The sequence below is a fragment of the Podarcis pityusensis genome, assembly GCF_964106645.2.
Source record: "Podarcis pityusensis genome assembly, chromosome: 4".
NCBI classification, from domain to species: Eukaryota; Metazoa; Chordata; class Lepidosauria; order Squamata; family Lacertidae; genus Podarcis; species Podarcis pityusensis.
In genome coordinates, this window is record NC_138027.1 from 74,782,787 (window position 1) to 74,799,470 (window position 16,684).

A 16,684-nucleotide genomic window follows, 5' to 3' on the forward strand; every position below is an offset into this window, starting at 1 on the left:
CACAGGGGAATGTTGCTCCATCCAGGAGGACTTCCTGTCAACCATGGTCTTGAGCATCCGCCCCCTGTGTGTGACCAGGTAAATGGGCGTTACCCTGGGAGACCCCATAAAAGAGCTGGTCATGCAGCCATCTTCCCCTTTTCTATTGATACTCGTCCTCTTGTATTATCTTGATGCTTTTGCTGTGTGCTGGCTCTCAGCCAGCAGCACATGGGCTCATTCCTCACAAGAGGATGAACCCACACTTTTCTATGTATCTGTAACTACAAGCTAAAGCCTGCCTTCAGGATCACACTGTGGACTGAATGTGAGTAAACCTTATCACTACTTTAAAAGAAGATTTTACTGTGTCATTATTGTTTTAAGAGGGAACAAAAGGGGATTAACCAGGAACAAAGCCAATCTGGACAAGCCAGACCGGATTGCTTAACTCAAATGATTCTCACGAATCCAATCAACTAGCTTCCTGCTATGTACAGTGGTACCTCAGGTTACATACGCTTCAGGTTACAGACTCCGCTAACCCAGAAACAGTACCTCAGGTTAAGAACTTTGCTTCAGGATGAGAACAGAAATTGTGCTCCGGCGGCACGGCAGCAGCAGGAGGCCCACTAGCTAACGTGGTGCTTCAGGTTAAGAACAGTTTCAGGTTAAGAACGGACCTCCAGAACGAATTAAGTACTTAACCCGAGGTACTACTGTACATGGGAATATGTTCCGCTACAAGCTCACTAGCGTGAGTGAGGAAGGATAACATTAATCAATATATCCTCTCCTACTGTCCTCAATGTTCCCACAAACTATGCTGAGGCCTCCTTAACAAACAATATAGGGCATCTTCTGAGAAGGGGATCACAGAGTTCCCCATCCCTGTCATGCAGGGATGCGTTACAGGTTAGGCATGAAAATGTTGCATTTAGGTTCAGGTATGATCTCAAACCCACAGGTGAATTGCACCATAACTTGAGAAGTCATGTAAGAAGATTGAATTGGTGATACAAACAAGTTCTGTAATATCTCTCTCAGTAAGGTCACTCTAAATGCTTTATCAACTAATCTTTGTGTGACTTTTTTTCCATATGCTAATCCAAAAGTTTTTTTTAAGGCCTTGTGAAAGTTTTAAGACCTGACAAAAGTTTATAACAGTGCCCAAATATTGCACAATCATTTTTAAAGCAGACAAAAGTTATGCATTGGATAGCATTCCCATTATGGGACGCTGCTTTTGAAAATATTGCATTAGAAAGCAATTGAACCTTAGTTCCATTTGATCGAGAACAGTCTTCATTTTATCTTCATACTGTTTGCACCTTTCCCCAGTCAAATGCATATGCAGCGTGGGCCCATCTTCCAAGTCTGTATGCAAAAACTTGTCGCAGTATTTTGCATCGATTAACTTCTTGTTAGACTCCTATATGAGCAAGACGTTCGGGGGAGAAAGTGGAGACATGATCTATACAAAGCATTGGTTAGAACATTTTAATGCTGCATTTTTATGAAGACATGGCAAACACACACACTCTCAAGCTCTCTTAGGCCTCCCTGTCCAACCAAAACAGCGTCCCCCCTTCCCCTGCTTGGGCTTGTGGGGGGAAACTATTGTAGCTAATAGAAGACTTTTCCCCAGCCTAATTGCAACATGAGGTAGGATCACTGGTGGAGGAAGAGCAGTGCGGGGGGAGCGCACCTCCCCCGGCACCGCGATCCTGGTAGGGTACCATCGCGGCTGTCCTCCACCCACGCTGGGCGCCACGCCCCTGCAGGCAGCACCCCCCCCCCCTGAGATGCACGCCAGCCTGCTCTCCACCCCCCCGGTGCCGGAGCATGACGCTCCGCTACTGAGTAGGATAGAGGGAGTCACAACTGGGGAAAGCAGATTTAAGTCCCCCAAATAATTCTAGGAAGTGCAGTTTGCTAAGGAACTGTAGCTCTGTGAGTGGAAAACTACAGTTCCCAGGATTCTTTGGGGGTAAGTCAAGTGTTTTAAATGCACTTTAACTGTATAGTGTAGATCTGCCCTGACAAGATGCTGACTTGAACTCACTTCCTCTTCCTACATGCCTCCCTTATGACAGCAGACATATTTAACATTCTCTTCTGCTTAGATGAAAGAGGAAGCTGTGGAGCTTGCTGCAGGACGCCAGAAGCTCTGTGGTCAGCGTGACCAAACCAGTCTAATTTACCTTCCCCTCAACTTCCCTCCCCTTTCTGCGGTTATTTATTTCGTATCTTTTTAATTACTGCATATTTAATTCAAATATATTTACTAATTTCCCCTTATCTTCCCCTTAATTATATCTTACTGCACGTGTTTATATCAGTCCCACTAATGTTTTGATTTGTTTTGTTTTTATTTGTATCTTCAAATAGTCAATAAATTTTCCCCATTCAATTTTTTTAAAGTCTCTCCCTGATTTCTTATTCATCCAGTGAGTTATGCCATTTCTGCGTGTTCCATCGGTATCAGTTGCCAATCTTCCTTTGTTGGAAGCCCAAACCTAAAGTTCTGGCATGGTCTTTAATCCCTCTGGAGAGATACTGACAGTGTGGATTCATCCCTGTCATAAACTAGCACAGCTGTAAACCTATGTGACAAAACTGCAGTCAAGAAAATGTACCAAAACTAGTGGATTACCTACAGCATCAGTTTGCACCGATTCATCCTGTGGCTTGGTTCTTATGTTGACAATCCCCTTTGCATGACGAAAACTGAGATCGCCAAATGCTTTTGTTATGGTCAGCTTCTGCGCTTTCAAGCCGTTCTTCTGAAGCCACTCCTTGGAATTCACATAATCTTCTGCTCTTGAATCATTTACTATACCGTCAGCTTGGGCTGATGGCGTAAAAAGGAATGAATGGAATGTGAATTTGCTGACACTAGACTGAACCTAATATAATCAATTCGAGCACTCTCATTTTTAGAAATACATGCATTCCTCCCTTTTACAAAGCAATACTGCTTTGTTAAAATGACCTAAGATAGGAAGACTTTGCATATGAAAAAGCAAAGCACAATGCTTTAAAAACATAATGCCTAAATTGGGATTTGAAAATCCAGAATTTGGAACAGTAATGATTACCCTGTGAAATCAAAACGAGATTTTGATCAGCTTTTTGCCCTACAAAGTGCCTTAATGTGCACTGTGAGAGATATAGCTTTAAGATAACCTGTAAATTGATAAGATATGGTCCTTCGAGTCTGAAAGGATTTTGAGATAATGCATCCATTTTAAATCCATCACTCCCGGCACAGACTGAGCTTGCACTTGAACCTAGATCTCCTGGGTAAACTACACCACTTGAGCAAGGAAAGATGAAGTCTGCAGCGGATGGTATTTTAAAAAATTGGGCGAATGATGTACAGTACAGACCGACAGGCAAGAGAAGTTTAGGGCATGAGGGCTGGTAGGGCTGGCCATTCCTTGCCTCCCCAGTGCTGCTCTGCTGTTTACTCTGCAGTTTAGAAAACAGCAGTTTAGAGGGAAAAGCACAGACGACACCAGAGACATAGGTCTCGGCCTTATATCGAGATAAAACCATTGGGTCCATCTAGTTCAGCATTAAATAAACTGACTGGCAGCAGCCTTCCAAGATTTCAGGTAGTGTCTGCATGCATAACATGTATTCTACCAATGAGCCATGGCTTCAAGCATGGTAGAGTGACACAATTCACACTTGCAAGAAAGATTGCAGCCACTCTATTAGGCAAACTTCCTGCAACGTGCAGATCTGTAAGAGCAACCTCATCCTTTTGAGTGCCACTGACTTACAATTGTCCGTAATGGAATCGGGGGCATAATCATCAATGCTGCAATGCAGTCAGAATATTTAAAAATATATATGTGTGTGTTTGTTCATAACATACCTGAAGGTAGTTCAGACTGCTCAAACTCTATCAGAATTCTCTGAACTTGTATCAGTGCATTCCTGGCTTCTTCCATCTCCTTCCAGATCAGGTACACATCTTCTCTGACCCCTGTTCCTGAATTTTGGAGTAATGCAAGAGGCATAGAAATAGAAGCAAATTTAGTTACCTACTGAGTTTCTCTGGGAGGGCGTTCCACAGGGCGGGCACCACTACCAAGAAGGCCCTCTGCCTGGTTCCCTGTAACTTTGCTTCTTACAGTGAGGGAACTGCCAAAAGGCCCTTGGAGCTGGACCTCAGTGTCCGGGCTGGACAATGGGGGTGGAGACACTCCTTCAGGAAATACTTGCATGCATGCCCCAAATGGAAAAAGGTAGTCAAGAGCAAAGGAACAGTTATTGAGCGGAGGGGCCAAAGCACACAGCACAGAAATATTACATCAAGGATCGCCCACTGGTATGGATGTGAAATAAAAAGCATAGCTATGGAAAGCATTAAACCGTGTGCATTTGAACCTCGTGTGCCCATCACCCACAGAGAAAAATCACGTGTGAATGGCCCGTTTGTGAGATCTTGCCCCTACCTGAAAGCACCCATTGCTATAGTGAGTCAAAGCTGTGTGTTCCAGCCTACCAAGAAAAAATCCTGCAGAGAAGTGTACTGCATCTCCACATACAGAGCGTGCAGAAATGCAGCGCTCTCTACAGATGCTTGCAATATGAAATGTGCATTTGATGCAGTCCACAAATGTTTAAGCCTTGATAAATATGTGGAATCGTTAAGGTGCCACAAATCTTCTCCCCACCGCAAACCCTACTTATCACAATGGTGGGCATTTTGCTAGTAGAGCCACACTGCAATTAAATGCTATAAAAAAATCTCAGTATGGATGCAGATAAGATAGGGAATCATACACAGACACAAAAATATCACAAGAACAAATGTGTGCTTTCCCCCCCTATATACCAGAAAGCTTCTCTGGAGCTGTATTTTAAATCAAATATACCTGCAAACGTGCTAGTTCACTGCGCCTGCAAAGCAGTCACAGATTGACTCCCCATCATTAAATACCAGCACCAGCTTTATTTGCCTGCAGTATCAGCTTAACCCTCTTCTGTGCCAAGATAATGTCATGGTTTATGATGCTGCAGTGGCACCGCAGTTGGCGCAAACTACTTTTTAAGGAGTTTATTTCCTGGCACAGCAAAATCTTGAGAGGGGGCCATAAGCCGCAGATCTGACAGCAACATGCTTCAGCTATCATAAAACTTTGAAGAAGCTAATATTTGAGGATCCAATAAATCTACAATTATTGCTCGGCTGAAATAAAGTATGTATGTTCTTGCATATGCACAAGTGCAGCTCTGACAGAAACAGCAAGGCTCCTCTCCTCCTGCTTTTTCTTCTAGCATTGCACAACTTTAAATGTGCTATTGTATACTGCCATCTCCTGGGACTCTCCTATATTTCCACTTTCATATTAGAGGGGGAAATCAGCCTAGGAGAATGAAGGAAAGGTTAGTAGCACACAGTTCTTAAAAGAGTACAACAGGATTTGCTGTTCTCATTTATTAGCCAGAAATAAATTTTATTGCTTAAAAACAAGCAGTGGCTTATTATCATCACCACCATTTGGGGGAAAAACACACATAAACCTGTACAAGCCAGGACCATCAGATTACGATCTGTCTAAAATGAGCCACAGTCACCATGATTGGGCATTTAAAGTTATTCCCGATGCTTATTTTTTGCAAGCCACTTTTACACTTGCTTGGAACTCTAAGGAAGCATAGGCACTTTAAATTTTTTAGTTATTTAAGTTCACCATGTGATGATCATAATATCGAGCAACATGAACTTTTGAAAATACTACACTTCATGGTTTTCCACTCTGAAAGTATTTGTTTATTCTCTTGTGTTTCTTTTAATGTTAAATAGACTATTGTATTTTAATATTCTGTTGGAAGCCTCCCAGAGTGGCCGGGGAAACCCAGCCAGATGGGCGGGGTTATAAATAAATTATTATTATTATTATTATTATTATTATACCTCTGCATGAATCCCACCACAATTCACAATGGGTTAAGACCTCCGGACGGCCTTTGCCTAATAATAATAATAATAATAATAATAGCAAAATATAACCTGCATATCAGACTCAGCATATCTTGAAAACCCAGGTGCTTAAGAAAAGAAACAGGCTCAAAAGTTTTCTTTGAACTGGGTCACAAATCTGCCCAGAAGAGAAAGAAAGAGCTGCTAACTGATTTCCTCTGGGCATCTGCAACTGGCCAATAAACAAATGAAACAATGGCTCTGTTCTGCACACACCACTGACCCTGAATGTTTAATCTGTTTATCGCCGGCTCAATAAACTGCACAGCCACAGAACACGGGAACAAGTTGCATGCAGTTCCAGACCTGCATTTTGTTGCATATATGCTTGGTATGTTAGGATCAGGTTGCTCTGGCACAGAGACATTAAAAGGAAAGGTAGACACTAGCGAGCCCTTCTGAAGCGACACATGGAGGCAGTAGCAGACTGAGATAAAAGCAAGCACTCATCAGCAGCTTTGCTTCTTATAATGTATGTATGGCCCTAGGAAGGTGCCTTCACAGGTCCAGGAAGGTTACTGCCAACTACACTGCCTGCCAGTGGCTCTCCAGGGTTTCAGACCAGTCCTACCTGGAGATGCCAAGGACTGCACCTGGTACTTCCTTCATGCTTATTGATCTAAGAGCCCTTTCTCACTGTGGCTTTGAGCACTCGGCCCTACCATTGGGCAGAGTGAGGCAGTTGTCTCAAATAGCATATGCTATGGGGCAGCAAATGCCAGTGAGATGCTGAGTGAGGCAGAGCTGTGTTTGCATTACACAGACTGCCCTGCATCTCCTGCATTAACTTGCTGCCTTCAGGCAAGACTGGAGGTCCTTGTCCTATCACCAGCATTGGTGTAAGACTGAACAGCCAGCCCAGTGGGCTTACGTAGGTTGTAGGAGGGGAGGGCACCATCTTGTCCTTCGCCTCAGGCAGCAAAGTGTCTTGGGCCTGCACTCAATGACACCAAACTCTATCCACCAAGTAGTCAACCAGCACAGAAGGTATATCAACCTGCTACGGAGTCACAAGTTCTGTGAGACTAATTCATGAAAATATGAAACATTGATGGGCTAGTTGCCTGAATTTCACACTGGGGTCCTATGGTTAAGTAGCCTGCTTAACACAAGAGAAAAGCTGTGCTGGGTAGCTGACTGAGGACACCAGCCATGTTCCCATAACAATTTAAGTAGTCTGGGGAGCCCACTCAAAGTATCTCTGAACCTTTAACTTGAAAACACTAAACTTCCTAGGTTTCCTCTTTCTTTTTCTTTCTTTCTTTCTCTCTCTCTCTCTCTCTCCCTCTCTCTGATTTGGGTATCATTTAGTCCCATTTCACACGCCAGCATGTCAGAATGCAATCGTTATTTTCATATTATATCTTCTTTGTTTCTCAGGACATCCTTTCTAGGAAGCGCTCGATAAACAGACCCCAAAACATGCAAGACAAATATAACACTTCGGAGTCTTTTCTGCTGTAGAAGGCAGAGAGAGGCAGAGAGGCAGAGGGAGTCCTGGACGTACCCAGAGTTTTCCAGTTGGCTAGGCATGATGTCATAACCACAGCTATAATACTAGGTAAATGCCCAAGACTAATTGTGTTCCCTTTTAACGTGTAAATTCTATTCTGTCAAAGCAATAAATACATGGCCTACAAAGCGTTTCTAGTAGATTACTGCACTTGCAGGCTGATTAAAACCATTCTGCAATTTAGCCATTAAGAAAAGGGAAAGTGCAGGGGCATAATTTTAAGAGCCGCAGCAGCTTTCAACGCATCTATTGAAATAAAAACGAGAGGGAGCAGGAATGCTTCTTGCTCACAATGGAACCCAGCAGAGAGGCTCTGTTAGTTGCAAGCCATCATTAAACAGCTGCTGAATTAAAATTAAAATACAGAGGAATTAGAAAGTCGTCCCTCTTAGAAATATCACAGTCCCAAGTGACCTTTAAATAAAAGGACAAGCAGTGCTTCCAAGAAAAGGGGGCATTCTTTTTCTGGCTACATTTTATGCAATTACACTTATTCTGTTCTTTATGTTCCAGGATCTACTCTTTGTTTTGCAGCCTGGGGGGCAAGGGTGTCAACACCATGTGCTGGCTTGAACCCTACATGGCTTGGAGAATTAGGCTGCGTACGCAACATACCTTAAAAGCATATTCTTTCCCTCATAGAATTATGAGCACTGTAGTTTGCCGAGGGTTGCTGGGAATTGGAACTTTGCAAAGGGTAAACTACACTGCCCAGATTTCTTAAGAGGGAAAGAATGTGTTTTGAATGTTTCTTGTGTTTTTGACAGGCGGATTTGACAGGCGGGCATCCCCATCTGCTTGCCAACCATGTGGCATCACAATGACATCATGATATTGACAAGGCCGATCCTAATTAGGGTCTGGCCTGTGGAGCCAAAAAGGCCCTCCACTTTTGCAACATACACATATATAGCATGCAGCCCAACCCTCTATGTGTGTACCCAGAAAGTAAGCTCTACTGAGTCTAATGAGACTTAATCCCAAGTCAGTGTTTACTCCAGCCTTATAAAAGATAAATGAACAGACAAGCAAAATAAAAGCTATCCTAAAAAACTGCAGTAAAGGCGGGCAAATTAAAACAGCTGAAAATTTAATAGCAGGATACAACAAAGTAGCAGATAAAAAGAATGTTGAAAAACTAAGTCTTTAAAAGATGTCTGGAAAGTGGAAGAGACCTGGAAGACCTACAAAGGGAGGGTATTCCACAGTCTCAGAGCCCAAAGGCCCAGGGACTTGTATAACTGTCCATGTAACCTCAAAGAAAGGTGGAACTAACAGCAGAGTCTCTGACACCAATCTTAACTGGTGAAAAGGCTCATAAAGGAGGAGGTGGTTCCTGGGGGTCATTTTGCAATACAGTTGGTTTTTTTTTAACATATTAAAGTCAAATAAATGCTGGCTAATTCCCCACCACCCTGGTGCATTTACTTATACAGTCATATCTTGGATCCTGAACGCCTTGTGAGTCGAGCGTTTTGGCTCCCGAAAGCCACAAACCTGGAAGTGAGTGTTCCGGTTTGCAAACATTCTTTGGAACCCGAATGTCCAACACGGCTTCCGTGGTTTCCGATTGGCTGCAGGAGCTTCCTGCAGCCAATCAGAAGCTGCACCTTGTTTTCCGAATGTTTTGGAAGTTGAACAGACTCCCGGAACGGATTCTGTTCCACTTCCGAGGTACGACTGTAATGTGGATGCTCAACATGTGTCCTGTTTAAAATCTTGCACATTCTAGAAAATATCTGGAAAGTAATTGAATCAAGATGTGATGACTTGTTAGTGATACAAAACACACACACACACAACACATATGCAGCTCAGTGACAAAAAGGGAGGAAAGAACTTGTATTGATTTATGTATGTATATAGTCTGCCTTGTTCCTGCGTAATCAGTATTTGAAAATTGTGTGTACTCAGTCACAACAGGGACTAATGTTTCTGTTTTCCTCTGGCTGTTAGCGATTCCTTCTTTCCTATTAACACACGTAATTTGATACACAATTATTTGGAAGCTACCAAACCCCTTGGGGGCTTTTGCATTTATTCAAAACAGGCCTGCTGGAACATGCAAACTTGCCACCTTTCTGAAAGGGACTGTTTTTCACCCTTCCTCTTCACTTTCTCTAAATATCAAACACTCTTCTCTAAAATACAGGAAATAGGGGGTGTCCAGCTCCATTAGCTAAGAATGGTTTCAGAAAGAAAATGGCCTTTCCCCCTCCCACACAGCACAATGAACTTCTCAATGTCATGTGCCGTTGTAAAACTGTTCCCCATTACCATATTGTTCTATGGGCTGTCCCAGTGATGTGTTCTACTCTGTGCACCTTCCAGTTTACCTTAGGAAATTTGTGAAATTAATTTCAGAACTGGTACACGTGTTGTTTGCCACTGTTTTGAATGTGCACCCCCACCATCTGAAGTGAGGCAGGTGGATACAGAGGGAAAAGGCCTTTTTGGCTGCAACACCTCATTTGCAGAATTCTCTCGCCATGGAGGCATGCCTAGTTTCTTAGGTACCAGCCAGAAAACATTTTGATTTCCCCAGACTTTTAACCTCCAGTGTATCTCTCTTTCACACACGCAAAAATATGGTTGTTTTTAGCACTGTTCTACCATTGTGAGTCACTGTATTGATCACTGCTCTTTTACTGTGCTTTTTGAGAAAATGTAAACTGTCCTGGAAATTTCTGAATGAAAAGAGGTAGTATAGAAATGTTTCAAATAAACGTTGTTGTTGTGTTTTTTTATGTGTGTGTACACAATGAAAACAATTGAAGTACTAGTGGTTTTATATTGTGGTTTTATGTTGTAACTTCCCTGATGCTTGCAGATATTGGACGTATATAAAATAAAATAAAATAAGAAGAAGCGGCAGCCTGAGCAGAAAAATGTGCACTGCTCCAGGAAGATGCAGAGGTTCTAGTTTTGGAGTCCTCCAGTGAAAAGGTCCCACAGTTGTGGGGCAGCCACACATGCATCTGCCAGTTACACCGGCGACATATCCGGTGATTCAGATAAGGCAGGACCACAGGGCTAAATATGGCAGATGGTGGAGGCAGTGGCAAACAGCCCCAGCATCAACACCTAGGCTGGCATGGGCAGGCTGAGGTCCACCAGGAAAGATGCTGGTTACTGCAGCATCCTTTGCTATTATTCTATCATCATAGGGGCAGCTGGAGGGTTACTAATGCTCTTTTTAAAAAAATAATGAAACACATTCTCCTTTTCTGCAACGAAGGGTCCCATTTGATTCCTGTCAGCAAGATGGTGCTGTGATTTAAGCATGCTCTTAAAATGCAAAACTGCACATGCTCAAGAGTGTCATAATTTTTATCACAGCTAGAAAACTGCTCTTGCTTAAGAGTTTTGCTCTAACATGTCAGGAACGTAAAACAAATGTCAATGGAAAGAAGACAAATGTCAATGGTCTGCTTTGCCTCTCAAAGACTGTGAAGTCCAGGGTCTAAAATTGTGTCTCCCAAATTTGGGTCTCCATCTGTTTTTGGACTACAACGACCATCACCCCTAGCTAGCAAGACCAGTGGACAGGGATGATGGGAATTGTAGTCCAAAAGCAGCTGGAGACCCAAGTTGGGGAAACACGGGTCTAAAATTCCCTTGTTGCACTATTGGTTCTATCTTCTTCCAAAGAACTCTTGCTTACCTCCATTCTGTACTGAGGAAGCATTCTGTTCCCCCTTGTTCCAATAAAATGCCTGCTAGTGCCCCCAGATTCTCCTAGATAAAAATGTTATCTTGAAGATTCTAAGGCAACGGTGGAGAGACTTCTTAATCCCCAAACCCACATTCCCCTCTGGGGAACTTTATGAGGGCTACATGTCAGGTGGTGGGTGAGACCAGATGCAAACTTCCCTGTCCTCCATCCAGACCAACGAGAGGCATCGCCACAGACCATGACTGCATTCTTACCAGGCAAAAGCACTTAAGGAGGGCACAGAGCGAGGAGCAAGGCTGGTGAGAGCTGTGGTCCATGGAGATTCTGGAGGACTGAAGGGAGGAAGGCATTTGGGGCATAACAATCAACCTTCTTTTGTTTTACCTAGAGGCAGGTTCCCTTTCAGTTTCCTCAAATTCTGGGTAAGTAAGGCTTTCTCATCCTCGTCACTTATTGAGGTTTCTATCATGTCCATGTAGTCCGTTCTCTCAGCAAATGCATGGAACCTGAAGGGATAAAGTGTTTCAATCTGTACAGTATGCAAAGGTTATAAACAGGCATCAAGGGAGCCTGGTATGTCAGACCAGGCAGACCCAAGTTTAAGTCACTCCTCAGCTACGGTCTACTGAGTGATTTGGGGGCAGTCAGCCTCTCTCAACCTAGCTCACCTCACATGGCTGTTTTAAAAAATATGAGGGAAGAGAACACGTTTCACTTTTGACTTCTTAAAGGAAAGATAACTGCAACAAATAAATGCAGTAATTTCCACTAGTTGTCATGCATCAGGATGTTCTCTTTGTACTCTTTTATCACCAGAGTTTCATAAAACTCACAGATGCCCATAACAAACGGGGTTCGCGTAGCATAACTTGCATTTATCAGTTTAATAGCAACTCACGATTGAGGCCTCACTCTTTTAGGCTTGCTCTACTGTTAAGCAAAGCTGCCTTGGAGTGCTGATTTTGGATGTCATGAAAGGCACTAAATGCTTGTCATTGTTGTGTTTTTTACTCCCAGGGAGTAACTTGGTCAAGTTTGAGTACTATGCACCTTGAATAGGGGAGAGGGGCGTTTAACTACAGTGGTACCTCAGGCTACGAACTTAATTCGTTCCAGAGGTCCATTCTTAACCCGAAACAGTTCTTAACCTGAGGCGTGCTTTTGCTAATGTGGCCTCCCGCTGCCACTGGCATGCGTTTTCAGTTCTCATCCTAGGGCAAAGTTCTCAACCCAAGGTACTACTTCCGGGTTAGCAGAGTTTGTAACCCAAAGTGTTTGTAACCCGAAGCGTTTGTAACCTGAGGTACCACTGTACACCGCATTGGGCAGCTAAACATCTTGGGCTGAACCTGTTCCACCAGACCTTGTATTTTCTTCTCAGAGAGACAGAGGAAGGGGGAAAGTGACATATTTGGGCAAAAAACACAAAGAGAAAGCATGCGATCTGCACGGATCCATATCTCCATTTGCAAAATAGATTGATAGTGCTGAAATCATTTACCTCATACCTGCCAGTGGTCAGATGACTCAGCTCCTTTAATAAAGCAATAGTCTCTTCTTCTCGAGCATTAAAAGACACTGTATGGACTGGGCACGGGCACCTCGATATCTTCTGCAGGAGCAAATGTCTCATGCATTCTGGCATATCGCCCACAGTGAAATAGTACACGGCCTCGGTCTGTGACGGACAAGTCATTTGAACCATGAAGCATATTTGTAACACACACACACCCCGCTTTTCATTTCTATCCCCTCATTCATCCAAGGAGCTAAGGTGGCATACATGGTCCCCCCCCCCTCCTCACAACATCCTTGTGAGCTAGGTTAGGCTAAGGGACAGTGACTGGCCCAAGTCCATGGCTTTGTGGCCAAGTGGGGATTCAAACCCCGATCTCCCAGGTCCTAGTCCAACACACTTAACCACTACACCGCACTGGCATATCTTATACTAGCAGCAATTCAGCCCAAAAGGCTGCACAGTGAGCCCCACATGCCCAGAAGTGTTACGGAAACTGAGATTAATTGGAGACTTCCCGGCTTAATTGTGGCTCACCTAAAAAAGGTTGCAGTGTGCCAAAGAGGTATTTGCATCTCTTAACTTTCAGATAGGTTCATCGAAACTAGGCCTATGCTTCAAAGCCCCTTTAGTGTCATTGAAACATTTCTCTCTTTCCTGTTCCGTGGGAAATTATGCTCTCAGAATACAATGCTGTCATGCATATATGATATTGGTAAGAACCAGCCTGCAGATCAACTTGAAAGAAATTCCTTCTAAATACCCCCCAATGTTCTTTTATTAGCATGTATTATCCCCGTCCATAATTCATGTCTGTAGCACTTGCAGTCAAAACTCTCACGGGGATATATCCCTAGACATAACCGAAGACTTCTAGAAATGTGTGAGAGAGATTACCGTGTCATCAAACAAGGCCTCCATGATCGCTTCCGTGGGGCCCGAGTGGCAAACAGCTGGCCTGTACTCTATCGCCCACAGCCACTCGACAGCCGCTTCTATAGACGTCTCTGACACAGGAACAGTTTTCTCTTGCCACTTTGCAAGATCTTGAGCCCCCCTGGAAAGCAGAATAGCTAAAATACCTGGAGAAATGGCTAAACTTGTCTTGCAATAACAGCTCTGGTAGACTAAAAAGGGCAGCAAGGAGCATTTGTCCCTGTCAAGGTTTTGGTCTGGAGATTATTGAGGGGTGGGGGGTGGAAGGGGAAAGGCCTTATCCAGTGTCTAGACAGACATATGATCTGGGTGCCAAATGTCTGTGGAGTTTCCCAGATGAATTACTTCGATCAACATTCAGTGAAAAGGTCCCGCTCATTCTCCCAGTCTGGCAGAGGTCGAAGAGAAAGGGAAGAGGGGCCTGAGCATTCAGCATTGATCCCTGCGCTTTGAGCTAAAAATCTCATCCTGAAATAATGGTCACAGTGGGGCTACCACCTAGACTTCCTGGAGAATAGTGTCAGAATGGATTGCCCTAACCCCCACCCCCAAAATCAGTCTCTTATCCAAAATGCCTCTTTGGCCCCATGCAAATCAAGCACTAGGCAGGACTCCTCAAATCCCAGAATGGGCTCCCCAGGTCTGTAGTTGCTGACCCTTAGCATAAACAAACATGTTTTAAAAAATTAACATATACTTTGTCTGAGGGAGCAATAGGTGCATTAGCTATAGAGAATAAAGTTTGTGGGGGGTATTATGGAGGTACTAAATCTGACCTTAATTGTATCTACCGTATTTTTCGCTCTATAAGACTCACTTTTTCCCTCCTAAAAAGTAAGGGGAAATGTGTGTGCGTCTTATGGAGCGAATGCAGGCTGCGCAGCTATCCCAGAAGCCAGAACAGCAAGAGGGATTGCTGCTTTCACTGCGCAGCGATCCCTCTTGCTGTTCTGGCTTCTGGGATTCGGAATATTTTTTTCTTGTTTTTCTCCTCCAAAAACTAGGTGCGTCTTGTGGTCTGGTGCGTCTTATAGAGCGAAAAATACGGCACTTACTATGTTTTGTTTTGTTTTGGTCTCTAAGGCAAAATCTAGCTGACCTTTGCAGGAAAATGTGTGTTGATCAATGCTGAGAGGAAGATACACGGTTTGAAAATGAATCTTTTCCACTTAAAGAGAACTAGTGTTTTAAAATAAATAAATAAAACGCTTAAGAAGGATTTCTACTCATGGCCTCATATTCAAAATGGCATAAAAGCTTTGCAGATAAAGTCTGATTATGTTCATCAGCGATATGCTTTCAACAAACTTCATTATTATGGTTGTAGTCTTAGGAATTCCAGCAAGTCTCCTTAATAAAGTGTAGGAAACTTACTGAATGATGTTAAATCGGGAGATTTGGGCCACTTGCTGTTTGAAGACCATAGAAAGCGCCTCTCGACACAGATCAAACTCAGCTCTAGAAGCAACACCGAAATCCAGAACAATGGTGATGCTCTGTTCCTGAATCACTCCAAATATTTGCCGGCTTTCTGTGGTTAGCCATTCCATCCTTTGTTTATACAGTTCGATAGCTCCAGTAAGACAATCCACAAAATGAAAGAGGAGGTCTTTTTTGGCTGTCAGCTGCATTTAAATTTTAAAAAGAGTGAAGATGTCAAAATCAAGACAGGGAATAATAGGGATGGAAAATGAAGAAGATGTGCATCAAGGCAATTACAAATGCAAACACACTTTTTAAGAGCTGGCAAACCTCCTTGATGGATCTGTACTTTGGTATTAATATTTTATTGAAAACGGTTCAATTATAAAGAAATAAAGTGATGCAAAGAAAAAGAGAATGAGAAAAGAAAAAGGAACAAAAATGTGTAGAAAAAATATATATGAATATAAATGAAAAACACCCTAACCCATACATTCTTTTGTAAATTTGATATTATTATCCTAATACATATGTGAAGATGAATGACCTACTACATTTTCTATAAACTCGTTCCAAATATTGTCATATTTATCCAAACAAAGTCTACGTCTGTAAGCAGTATGTTCGTAAGCTGTGAGTGTTATCGTATTGTCGATCCATTTATTAACGTGGATCATATGTTTATTCCTCCAGATCATCAACATCAGTCTCTTGGCTACCATAAGAGCGCACAGAATCACATTTTCTCTACTTGACGGGTCTCTCCTATCCTTGCCTTCTGATGCAAAATCCAGAACGGGGTCAAACTGGAGCCATTGTTTTTCAGCAAGTGTTTACCATCAAAGTACTGAACAAGCATCCAAATGGTGAGCACAGCAGCAGCCCTTGAGTGGACAGAGTGATGGGGCACGCTCCCAGCAGTTGTGCCACTGCTAGCTTAAGAGAGCTGTGATAGGACTTTTGAGGTCTTAGATATATGGTAATGTTCATAAGTTACCAACCAAGCACGTACATAGATCAGCACAGAAAGGCCAACCTGGAACCATTTTGATTCTTAAGCTGAGCAAATGTTTTCTCTGCAAGGTCAAAGTGGGAAACCTCTGCATTGTCTCTTTCTTCACAAATCCTGTCTTAAGGGCACATTTAAGATATGAATAGGGTGTGAGCCTGTGACCTGGCCCAGGAACTAAGTATTTATCATTATAAAAGACTGGCCAGGCTCTCCAGGCAATCCAATCAAGTAACCTGCCAGACAGGAGATAAACAATGACAGGAGAAAAACAACATTCAAATTTCTGTTTTAGACCACCTTTTCTGTGATGTAGTTATGATGTATCCGGGGGGTGGTCTTAGGTTACACCCCTTCTGTGATGTATGTATGATGTTTCTGGGGGTGGTCTTGATCTACAGGGGGGCAATTTCAAAAGTCTTTATAAGGCCTTGCATGCCATTGTTCTGGGTTCCTCCTCCTCTCCTGTGGGTGAGGGGAGCACCCTGTTGCAACAGATCAATAAAGATCAAGCTTACTAGCTGCTTTGCTTCTCAATATCCTCTGGTTGGCCTCTGTTATTTTCTCCTACCAATAGGAAACCTATGTAAGGACTCTATATGTGCTCTTGGATACCCCATGAGGGAAAAGGG

General features: G+C 43.1%; 1 protein-coding gene across 3 annotated transcripts in view; it reads right to left on the minus strand.

The window, feature by feature from the left end:
• Positions 1–16,684, minus strand: part of VWA3B (von Willebrand factor A domain containing 3B) — a 66,428-nt gene that overhangs the window by 40,386 nt on the left and 9,358 nt on the right. For all 3 annotated transcript variants that reach the window (XM_081001284.1, XM_081001283.1, XM_081001285.1), the window contains exons 5-11: positions 14,996–15,246; positions 13,583–13,742; positions 12,678–12,847; positions 11,554–11,675; positions 3,866–3,982; positions 2,640–2,833; positions 1,257–1,411 (exon numbers count right to left, since the gene is read on the minus strand). In XM_081001284.1, the coding sequence (XP_080857410.1) occupies positions 1,257–1,411; positions 2,640–2,833; positions 3,866–3,982; positions 11,554–11,675; positions 12,678–12,847; positions 13,583–13,742; positions 14,996–15,246 (1,169 nt within the window). The remainder of the gene's footprint in view (positions 1–1,256; positions 1,412–2,639; positions 2,834–3,865; positions 3,983–11,553; positions 11,676–12,677; positions 12,848–13,582; positions 13,743–14,995; positions 15,247–16,684) is intronic.